We start from the raw sequence: 12,097 nt of genomic DNA on the forward strand, positions 1-12,097 counted from the left end.
CTCACCTCCATCCCAACCCTAACCCCCACACCCCCACAAGCCCTGGCCCACATCACCCTAAATTTGAGCACTCCATCCGCCAACACTAACAATAAGCAATAACACCCCCCCACCCCCACAAATCCTCAGCATATTCATAACCCGGCACTTTTTGACGTTGCATAAATGCACCTTATTATTTGTGGCAATATTACTTTGTGTGCCGCGTCTGAGTTACACGTAGTGTGCTGTGCATCTCTGCCTAGAGGAATGTTGCTTTGTTTGACGGTATACATCTACATGGCTGAATGACAATAAACCTGAACTTGAACCTAAACGCCCCATTTTGTGCTGAATCTCTTCGTGACTGGTTAAGCCAACACCGAATTACTTTTAAGCCACGACTTACATGGATTTAGCTACCTTCTCCGTAAAGATTCGAACGAGAAAATCCGCCTCTTCGTTGGGTTGAAACGTGGTAGGAATAATGACATATTCCCCCGGTGGAAGTTTAAACCTTTCACAGATTTCCCTTAAATTAATGTAGGTCTTGCTCTTTGCTTGTGAAGCATGGAATCGGAAGAACTCTTTCGGCAAGTGATCAAAACCACTTTCGGCCTGAAAGGCAAATTCCCACTTTTAGCTTCACGGTCGCATTACCCATCATTCCTCATCAGTCGCAGGACAATAAGCAGAAACAAAATTCACTGAGTGAAACATTCAGCTGAAAGCTCACGCACAAATCGCACTCACAATAAACCCACCCTTCCAGGACCCCAACTCTCACTCTTTATTCACTTCTCAGGAAGCAACTACTGTCTTTCGTTTGCGAGGCCATTTCAACAGACAGGTAAAGCTAATCTTTATATTTAAAGCAGAGGTTGGCAGGCCTCAGAGTAGCAAGTGCTTCAAAGGCTGTGGGACGAAGGCAGGAGAATGGGGTTGAAAGTGATAACAAATCAGCCGTGATGGAATGAGGAGCAGACTTGTTGGGCTGAATGGCCTACTTCTGCTCCTATGTGCTACGGTCTTATGAATAACATTCTGGCACCAGAGACAGGGCCTCAAATGCTCAGTGCTCACTACAGGGGCTCTCCCATCCCAGCAGCCCGCTGCTCTCCTGCAGTAAGTTGTTGATTAAAACAGAAGTGGATGAGCTACAGAGATTCCGACCTCACTACTCCATATTTGGTGGCCAAAACCAAACCTCGTAGATGGCAAATCCAATTGTCAGCAGCGCCGCCCCTTCCTTCCGCAGTTTGCGCCTGTTTTTCTGCATGAGGGCCACCACCATGGTGCACTCGTTCTTCCCGTCCTCCTGCTCCTCATCCTCTTCCAGCAGCTTTATCTTATACTGGGGGTTGGTCCAGAAAGTGTCTGCATGCAAAACGGGTATACTTCGTCAACAAAAACACTCCCACACCCACGCAACTCTTCATTCTGTACAGTTCTCCCATCCAAACTAATGCCTAGTTCAAATAATACAAAAAGTAGCCCATTCACTTCCAGCATCTCTGCTGGTTTGCACAAGGAAAAGACGTCCGAAAAGTTCAAAAAGAAAACTTCAAAAGTTCAAAACTAAATTTATTATCAAAGCACGTATACACTCAGTGGCCACTTTATTAGGCACACCTGCTCATTAATGCAAATACCTAATTAGCCAATCATGTGGCAGCAACTCAATGCATAAAAGCATGCAGATATGGTCAAGAGGATCAATTGTTGGTTCAGACCAAATATCAGAACGGGGAAGAAATGTGATCTAAGTGACTTTGATTATGGAATGATTATTGGTGCCAAATGGGGTGGTTTGAGTATCTCAGTAACTGCTGATCTCCCGGGATTTTCATGCACAACAGAATGTGACCGTCTCTAGAGTTCACAGAGAATGGTGTAAAAAACAAAAACAAAAAATCATCCAGTGAGCAGCAGTTCTGTGGGTGAAAACACCTTGTTAATGAGAGAGGTCAGAGGAGAATGGCCAGTCTGGTTTAAGTTGACAGGATGGCGACAGTAACTCCAAATAACCATGTCTTACAACAGTGGTGTGCAGAAGAGCATCTCTGAATGCACAACACATCGAACTTTGAAGTGGATGGGCTACAGCAGCAGAAGACCACAAACATACACTCATGGTCACTCCATTAGCTACAGGAGGTACCTAATAAAGTGGTCACTGAGTGCTTATGTCACCATATACCAACTTGAAATTCACTTTCTTGCAGGCATTTACAGGAAAATAAAGAAATAGAACAGAATCTATGAAAAACTATACATAACGAAGATTGACAGTCATCCAATGTGCAAAAGACAAACAGTGAAAATAATTTTAAAAAAAATATAACACTGAGAACGCGAGTTGTAGAGTCCTTGAACGTGAGTCTACAGTTGTGGAATCAGTTCAGAGATGAGGTGAGGGAAGTAATTCATGGTGCTTTAGGAGAAACCTTTTACTGAACTTGGTAGAGTGGGACCTAAGACTCTTGTGGCAGGCACAAATGGAGTCTTTCACAACCTCAGGATGTTCCCAAGTGTTTCATGATCAATGAGGTTTTTGACGTTTTGACAGTGAGGCACAATAGCATAGCAGCTAGTGTAATGCTTTACAGCATCAATGACTCGGGTTCAATTCCTGCCTCCGTCTGTAAGGAGTTTAGACTTTGACCATGTGGGTTTCCTCCAGTTGCTCTGCTTTCCTTCCACATTTCAAAACGTACGGTTAGCGTTAACAATACCAAGTTGTTATCACTGGAAGGATGGCAACACTTGTGGGCTGTCCCCAGCACATCCTTAGGCTGTGTTGGTTGCTGATGCAAAACAATGCATTTCACTGTATATTTCAGTGTATTAGTGACAAATAACGATATCTTTATCTCTTTTGTCTTGTCAATTTTGTAATGCTGGAAAGTCAGGAGTCAATTAACTTCAAACAAGCTCTTTACACAGCACTTTACATTTGCACTCTGCATGATGTAGGTGGTTGCAAAGAGCGACAGGGGACCCAACAATGCCATTTGACCCACGCTGAGTAATAAAATCTAGTGCTGGCAGGTGCAGACAGAGACTGACTGAGGGTGCAAGTGAGAACTGTTTATGCCATCTCCTTGCAAATTTGTTGCAAAATTTGCTCCTTGTTTTTGGTCAGTTATAGGTATTTTCCTTTCAAGTTTAATTTTTGTCTGTAAATGTGTAAATGGGAGTTGTGCGCCCATTCTGTGGGGATCTGCTGCAGGAGAAACATCAGACATGCTATTGCCCGATTCAATTTCCCAATGGCAATGAATAATGACTGAAAGCACAATCTCAGGAAAAAGTAACTTCTATCTTCTATATACACATTAAAAAAACTCCAGTGATACATTCCAAAGACAGAGTTAAGGATAGGGTTAGTGAGTTGTGGGCTTGCTACGTTAACGCCGGAAGTGTGATGACAGTTGTGGGCTGCCCTGCACAATCCTCGCCGATTTGATTTGATGCAAACAATGCATTTCACTAGTATGATTGGGTGTACATGTGACTAAAAAGCTCATCTTTAACTTCTAGGCAAATGCAACTCAACGGCATTTCTTTATCTACTCTCCTTGGTAAGTGTCCATTACCTAAAAAGTTCCTGCATCCGCCTGCTGTGCAACCTTTTGTCCAAAGCCCTTCGAACGTTACCACCTCCCACTTGTGATGAGTGTCACTGCTCAGCGCGTCCGGTGAAAGGTTGCACACCTCCACTTTGCTGTAGTGTTTCTTAAAATCATCAAAGGCCATCCTACAGAAAACAGAAAAAAAATAAGCAGACAATGAAATTGTTGAGGGCAGAGTTGCATCGTCTCTGGGCCTGTACTCGTTGGAGTTTAGAAGAGTGAGGGGGAGTCTCATTGAAACCTATCGAATACTGAAAAGACCAGATAAAGTGGATGCAGAGGATGTGGGGGAGTCTAGGACCAGAAACACAGCCTCAGAATACATGGACATCCCTTTAGAACAGAGTGGTGGTGAATCTTCGGAATTCATTGCCACAGACGGTGGTGGAGGCCAAATCGTTGGGTATATTTAAAGCCGATGTTGATGCTATACAGCAATCAGCAGACGAGATAATCCCAGTACAAGAAATCAAACACACCAACGAGGGGTGGATAACCCAAGAAATTCTACATCTGATGGAACAAAGAAGGTTAGTGAAGAATAATGAACTGCAATGCAGAGAGCCGGACGGACGGACCAGACAATTGTGCAATATTGCAAAGGAAGAATGGCTGAATCAAAAATGCAATGAAGTAGAGGCCATATTAACAACAGCAAAGAAATGCACAAGAAAATTAAGGAAATTACTGGAATTAAGAAAACCTCCTCTACAGGATGCATAATATCAGCAGACGAATCCATAATAACAGATCTAGATAAAGTATGTGAGAGGTGGATTCAGTATATAGAGCAGCTTTTTGAAGGTAATAGAGGGGAACCCCCAGATATTAAACACCCTAATCCCGGCCCAAAGAAGAAATAACTAAAACAATGAAAAACATGAAACATGGCAAAGCCACTGGACCCGATGAAATTTCAGTGGGAATGATACAAGTCCTAGAAGATCTGGGCATAGATATTCTTTTTGAACTGTTTAATAGCATATATGAGTCTGGTGTATTGCCTGACCATCTCTTGAAATCAGTATTTATAACTCTGCCAAAAATTCCTGGAACTATTGACTGCAAAAATTATAGAATAATCAGTCTTATGAGTCACATAATAAAGATTTTGTTGAGAATTGTTCTGAGTCAAATTAAAAACAAGTTAAGACCAGAAACTTCTAAACTGCAATATGGGTTTATTGAGGATAGAGGAACTAGGAACACAATTTTCATACTATGAATGCTTTCAGAAAGGGCAATTGAATATCAAAATGATGTCTTTTTTATATTTTATTGATTTCATGAAGGCATTCAACAAAGTGCAACATGAAAAATTATTTCAAATTCTTGCTAAACATTGACGGAAGGGACCAACAGTTGCTTCAAAATTTATATTGGAATCAAACGGCGGCAGTAAAATTTGATGATAATATAAGCAGTTGGACTAAAATTCAAAGAGGAGTGAAATGATTCTCAGAGAAATAGAAGACCTAGATGGGAGAAAAACTGGAAATGTTAACATCAACAATATAAGATATGCAGATGATACAACCCTAATAGCAAGTGCTGCAGAAGACCTACAAATCCTCCTAGACAAAGTAGTACAAACAAGTGCAGATTTTGGTCTAATCGTCAACTGTAAAAAAACCAAATGTATCGTGATATCAAAACAACAGGATACTCCCAACTGCACATCGGTAACCAAGTGATTGAACAAAAGACCAGCTTTAATTACCTTGGTAGCTTTATATCACAAGATGCTAGAAGTAAAGTAGAAATAAAAAGAAGAATTGCCACTGCCAAAAACAACTTCCAAAAAAATGAAACCCATTTTTACCAACAGACACATTTCCATGACAACAAGGCTTGGGCTACTAAAATGTTACATCTGGTCAATCTTGCTGTATGCTTCCAAAACATGGATTATAACACCAGAACTCCAAAGAAACTTAGAAGCAACAGAAATGTGGTTTCTTAGAAGGATGCGGAAAATATCATATAGAGATAGGGTAACTAACGAGACAGTACTCTAACGTACCCATACAAAAAGATCTTTAATGAGAACACTAAATGAGAGGAAACTTAAATTCCTGGGCCATGTCATCAGAAAGGGAGAAATAGAATGCCTTACATTACAAGGCCGTATGCCTAGGAAACACAGAAGAGGAAGGCAAAGAAAAAAAATATATAGACACTGTGAAAGAACTAACAGATCTAAATGTACAAGATATCATTGACGCTGCAAGGAATCGTTCGATGTGGAGAGCCATAATCGCCCAAGCGTGTAACGCGCAAGGCACATGAAGAAGTAGTTGATAGGTTCCTGATTAGTATGGGTGTCAAGGGTTATTGGGAGAAGGCAGGAGAAAGGCATTGAGAGGGATAATAAATCACCCATGCTGGAATGGTGGAATAGAGTCAATAGGCCAAATGGCCTAATTCTGCTCTTATGGTCTTATGGCTAGAAACTTGGTAAGGCTAATTCAATGACAGCTTTTGAATATCAAGGTCGACAGATGTTTGTAGGGATCCTTGGAGAACGCCAAGGGCTATTTTTAAATTAGAATTTTTTTCGAATAGCCAACATGAGCATAATAGGCCAAATGGCACCCATCCATAGCAATGGGCCATGGAAGCATAAATCACATTGAAACAATGAAACACTGGAAGAAGATAGCTTTCCATTTTTATCAATTGTACACAAGGAAATTATCAACATTATTACAATCAGATGGTAATACAAGTGCAACGCAAGATGTTATTTCAGTCACTTCGTGGGAAGAAGCAAGAATCATGAAACTATAGGAGTTGGTCTCAGAGAGTTTGCGTTGGCATCCAACAAAGATACTTCAGGGAACTCCCACAACTGCGTGGAGAGTACCTGTGTCTGAGTGGCAACCTCTGCTTTCAGTGTTCAAGGGGAACAGGCCACATCACACTGGAGGATGCATGTTATTGTGATCTGTCCTCATGGAAAAAAACAGCAGGTCCACCATCTATTAGCTCTGGAGGACAAGGTGCAAAGATTTAAGGGATGGGGTCATGCAGAAAGCACTCCCCTATCACACTGCTTGTCATTTTAAGATGCTTCTGTGCTCTTTCCATTGGCCTGAACATGGAACATAGAACATTAGTGTGTTATCGCATGTTACTTGATAAGAGTGCTTGATGGCACAGCAGAGCTGTTGCCTCTCAGCTCCAGTGACCTGCATTCAGCCCTGACCCCTGATATTACCTGTGTGAATATCACATTCCCCACGTGACCATCAGATGCCTGAAGTTTCCTGTCACATTTCAAAGACATGCTGTCTGGTACATTAATTGGCTACTATAAACTGCCCCAGGTAGGGGGGATGATGGGAGTGTGGTTCAAATAAAACATGATTAATGTAGGATTAGAGTAAATGGGTTGTTGACGAGTGGGCCTGTTTCTGTGCTGCATCTCTCTGTGACTCTGAGAAGATATCAGTCGATTTTCTTCAAAACGCCATGGGATGTTGAACTAGTCTATTCATCAAATCCCTTGGCATACTTACCAAAACTCGCCATCATCTTTGGAGATCGTGTTAAGCCTTCGGTAATCAGCTGCATCCACTGACTTCCATTCAGGAGAGCTGGAATAGAGCACAGAACATAAAACAGTATAGCACAGTCCAGGCTCTTGGGCCTAGAATGTTGTGCCAACCTTTTAACCTACTCTGCGACCAATCTGACCCTTCCCTCCCACAAGGCTCCCCATTTTTCTATCATACACGTCTATCTGAGAGCACCTTAAATCTCCCTAGTATTGGCCTCGACCACCACCCCTGGCAAGGTATTTATCACTTTCTGGGTAAAGAAGCTACTTCCGACATCCTCCTTATTACTTTCCTCCAATCACTTGAAAATGTCGCTGGCTGTCCACTCTTATCACCTTCTACACCTCTCATCCTCCACTCTGAAAGTAGGGATGGAATGCTACATATGGTTGCAGTTCATACCCCATCTGTCTGTGCTGTCGGCAGGAAAAGTTGGAGATTTACCCAACCAGACAGGGAACGGTGAAGCAGTTTGACTTGTAATACAGAGAAAGAACAGTGGGCTGTGCTCTGTGTTTATGTCCATAAGGCAGAGAAGCAGAATTAGGCTATTTGGCCATCAGGGCCGCTATGCTATTTGATTATCATTGATTTATTTTCCCTCTCAACCTCATTCTTCTGCATTCTTCCCCATAACGTTTGACATCCTTACTCATCAAAAACCCCACTTTAATTATATGCAATGACTTGGCCTCCACAGCCATCTGAGGCAATGAATTCCACAGTTTCACAACGCTCTGGCTAAAGAAATTTCTCCTCACTTCTGTTCTAAAGGGATGTCCTTCAATTCTGAGGATGTGCCATCTGATCTTAGACTCTCCCACTATTAGAACATCCTCTCCACATCCACTCTATTTAGGCCTTTCAATATTTGTTAGATTGCAAGAGAATCCTGCCCCTCCCCCAATCCTCTGAATTCCAGTGAGTACAGGCCCAGAGCCAAACATTCCTCATAAGTTAACCCTTCTGTTCCCAGATCATTTTCGTAAACCTCCTCTGCACCCTCTCCAATGGCAGCACGTCCTTTCTTAGGTATGGGACCCAAAACTGCTCACAGCATTCCAGAAACAGCCTGACCAATGCCTCACAAAACCTCAGCATCAGATCCTTTATTTCAGATTAAGGCTGACCAATGCCTCACAAAGCCTCAGCATTACATTCTTTATAGTCCTCACAAAATGAATGCCAACACTGCATGTGTATTTCTTACTACCGACTCAGTCTGCCAGTTAAACTTCAGGAAATCTTGCTCTAGGAATCACAAGTCCCTTTGCACCTCTGATTTCTGAATTTGCTCCCCATTTAGAAGATAGCCTATGCCTTTATTCCTTCTACCAAGCACATGACCATACACTTCCCAACATTGTGTTCCATCCACCCTTTCTTTGCCCACTCTCCTAATCTGGCCAAGTTCTTCTGCAGGCCCCTTACTTCCTGAATACTACCTGCCCCTTCACCTATCTTAGTCCTAGCACTAATCTTGACCTTTGATTACGCAGATAGTTGACGAATTAGGTTGTGCCACAATGATGTGATTCTCCCCAGTAACGTACTCATCACTCCAAGGTCCATTCCACTCCACTTGTCCCCAGGGATTCCTTACACGGATCAGTTGCACTGGGCGACCTCTGTAATTCACCTTCAGAAGAAAAAGCAAAGAGAGCCATTTATTACCTGCATGAAGTAAGTGAAATGCACCAGAACTCTCAAGGTGAGTCTAACACTACAAGCAAAGAACTACGCTGGAGGAAAGTCCGGCTCAGTTAAAGGTTTAGAAATATGTACTGGGCTCTTGGGTTTTGCAGCTCTTAGCAGTTGTAAGGGAGACTCTCGGAACGGAATTAGGGTGGTTGTGCCCCTTCCCTGAGACAATGGGTTGCTAAATTGCTACTTCATCGTAGAATACAGAACAATACAAGCCCTTTGGCCCACAATGTCATGCCAATCCTTTAACCTACTACAAGACCTATGCAAGTCTTCCCTCCTGCATGGCCCTCGATCTTCCTTTCACCCACGTACCTATCCAGGGGTCACTTAAATGTCTCTGCCCCTACCATCACCTCTGCGCGTTCCATTCACCCATCACTTTCTGTATCAAAAAGAACTTACCTCTGTTAGTACTGCATGGGGTGGGGACGAATTAAACTAGAGGTGCAGGGAGATGGGAACCAGAGTGCCAGAATAAATAGTGGAATGGTTGTGGAGACAGATGTTGTTAAGACTTCAGACAAAGTCAGGAAACAAAAGATTGAGCATGGCGCGATTAAAGTCCTGAGTTGCCTATATTTCAATGCAAGTATAGTCGGAGAGACAGAAGAGTTCAAGGCATGGATAAACACATGAAATGATATTTTAATCATTAGTGAGACGGTTGCACGAAGGGTAGGACTGGCAGCTCAATTCTGTGGGTCCATTGTCTTAGGCATGATAGAGCGGGAGGGTTGAAAGGGGAAGGGGGGCATTACTCATCAGGGAAAAAGTCACGGCAGTGCTCTATCAGGACAGACTGGAGAACTCGTCTAGTGAGGCTTCATGGGAAGGACTGAGGAATAAGAAAGGCATGACCACGTTAATGGAACTGTGCTATAGACCACCCACAGTCTGCGGATTTTAGAGGAACATATTTGCAGAAAGATCGCAAACTGTTGTAAGAAACAGAAGGTTGTGATAGTAGGTGACTTTAACCTGAGGGGAAACATGAAGGGAAACTTCTTCATTCAAGGGGTGTTGTGAGTGTGGCAGGAACTGCCAGTGCAAGTGATGGATGCAATTTTGATTTCAACCCTTAAGAGAAGCTTGGATAGGTACATGATGGAAGGGGTAAAGAGGGCTATGGTCCAGGTGCAGGTCAATGGGACTAGACAGTTTAAATGGTTCAGTGCAGACTAGATAGGCTGAAGGGCCTGTTTCTGAGCTGTAGTATAGTTTTCTATGACATTACCCCCGTACTTTCCTTCAAACACCTTAATATTGTGTCCCCTTGTATTAGACACTTCCACCCTGGGAAAAGGTCTCCAGCTGTCCACTCAATCTATACATCTTATCACCTAGTACACCTCTATCAGGACACCTCTCATCCTCCTTCACTCAGAGAGAAAAGCCCTAGCTCACTCAACCTCTCCTCATAAGACATGCTCTCCAATCCAGACAGCATCCTGGTAAATCTCCTCTGCACCATCTTTTCTATAATGAGGTGACCAAAACCGATCACAATACTCCTAGTGTGATCTAACCAAATTTTTATAGAGTTGTAACATCATCTCATGCCTTTTGAGTTCAAGGGAACTTCAAGAAGTTTTGAGTTTTTTTAAAAACATGAGATATAGTGTTATGAACCTTCCTATTATATACCGATTTCCAAGTTTGGGTTCAAATGCTGTTATCTAGAACTTATCCCTGTGCAGTAGCCATATTGATAAGAGACCTCCCCAGATCCATCTCTTGGTTTGTAGTATATTGTTGAGGAAAATGCACGATCCACCTTTGGGAATGAAGCAAAGGGTTCCCATGATTCATCACCAGTTCAAACCACATAGTTCAAATAGATTGTGGGCTTCTATCCTGGTTCAAGACCATTAAAAGTCCAAAGAAATTCCCAGCTGGGAATGAACCATAGAGTCCAGGGAAATCTCTGGATCAGAGGTCTACAGACAAGGAATCCTTGAGTTCATCTCTGAATTAGAGCCAAAGAGACCATGGAAATCCTTGGGTTTACTCCTGTATCAGAAGTGCAGAATAAATCGAGGGGGATCCTTGATCGATGGCTGGATCCAAACCATAGAGCGTACGGAAATCCCTCTAATTAACACTGAAACCAAGCCAAAGAGTCCACAGATCTTGGGATCCCTTTCAGTTAAATAGAAAAGAGTGGGAATAGGCTGAGAGGCCGTGCAAAGCTTAGTGGATACTGACTTGGTAGCACCCGCTACCATGGCTGGCATCTACACAGGGCATTGATGGTTACCAGTTCCATTAGTGCAAGCTGCAACAAGGCTGTGGTGACGAAAGGGAACAGGAGGTACAGTACCTCATAAAATGGCTGCTGAGTGCAAGGTTCAGTAAGCCACAGTTAGCTACACTAGACAAGGAAGCAAATCCAGCAGCACATCTAACAAAAGGTGCAACCAAAAACTCACCTGGTCTACACCAGTAACAGAATATGCATGTCCTTTGATGAGTCCTGTCTGGGTCCGAGCTTCCGTCTCAGCTGCACTTGTGATCTACAAGGTTAAAAAGACTGTGTGTTAACAGCTTTAACCATTAACTTTGGCAGCTACAAGCTCTTGAACCTGCTCCATCATTCATAGAGTCAGAGTACTATAGCACCTGTTTCTGTGATTTGGTCTATTTGGTCTATGCCAACCTGACTCTCTGCCTAGTCCTATCTACCTGTGTCTGGTCTACATGCCTCCAAACCCCTCTCAGCTATGTACCTGTCTGAACTTCTCACTTATGTGTTACAATTGAACCAGCATCTACCATTTCTGTTGGCAGCCCATTCCACACTGGCACCACCCTCTGAGCAAAGTTCGTTAACAGAGTCAACTTAAATAGTTCACCTTTCACTCTAAACCTACTATGTGACTTCTAGTTCGAGTCTTACCCAACCCAAAGGGAAAAAGCCGGTAAGCATTCACTCTGTCTATACCCCTCATCACTTTGGATACCTCTATAAGATCTCCCCTCATTCTCCTGTATTCTAAGGAATAAAGTCCTAACCCTATAACTCAGGTCCTCAAGTCCCAGCAGCATCCTTGTAAATTTTCTCTGAGAATCATCAATGACCCTGTGTTTTTCACCCGACTCCAATATCTCCTAATTGTGACTATCAAACTCAAGCTTGAATATACCTAAAATATCCACATCTACAACTCTCCAGAGAAGAGAGTTCCGAATAGTCACATCCTTTCTCAGAAAAGA

At 42.8% G+C, this 12,097-nt stretch overlaps 1 protein-coding gene across 1 annotated transcript in view; it reads right to left on the reverse strand.

The window, feature by feature from the left end:
• Positions 1–12,097, reverse strand: part of capn9 (calpain 9) — a 58,268-nt gene that overhangs the window by 19,934 nt on the left and 26,237 nt on the right. The window contains exons 6-11 of the mRNA XM_072250782.1: positions 11,314–11,397; positions 8,731–8,816; positions 7,136–7,213; positions 3,579–3,739; positions 1,187–1,356; positions 389–597 (exon numbers count right to left, since the gene is read on the reverse strand). Coding sequence (XP_072106883.1) covers positions 389–597; positions 1,187–1,356; positions 3,579–3,739; positions 7,136–7,213; positions 8,731–8,816; positions 11,314–11,397 — 788 coding nt within the window. The remainder of the gene's footprint in view (positions 1–388; positions 598–1,186; positions 1,357–3,578; positions 3,740–7,135; positions 7,214–8,730; positions 8,817–11,313; positions 11,398–12,097) is intronic.

This window comes from Mobula birostris, chromosome 2 (assembly GCF_030028105.1).
Source record: "Mobula birostris isolate sMobBir1 chromosome 2, sMobBir1.hap1, whole genome shotgun sequence".
Classification (NCBI taxonomy): Eukaryota; Metazoa; Chordata; class Chondrichthyes; order Myliobatiformes; family Myliobatidae; genus Mobula; species Mobula birostris.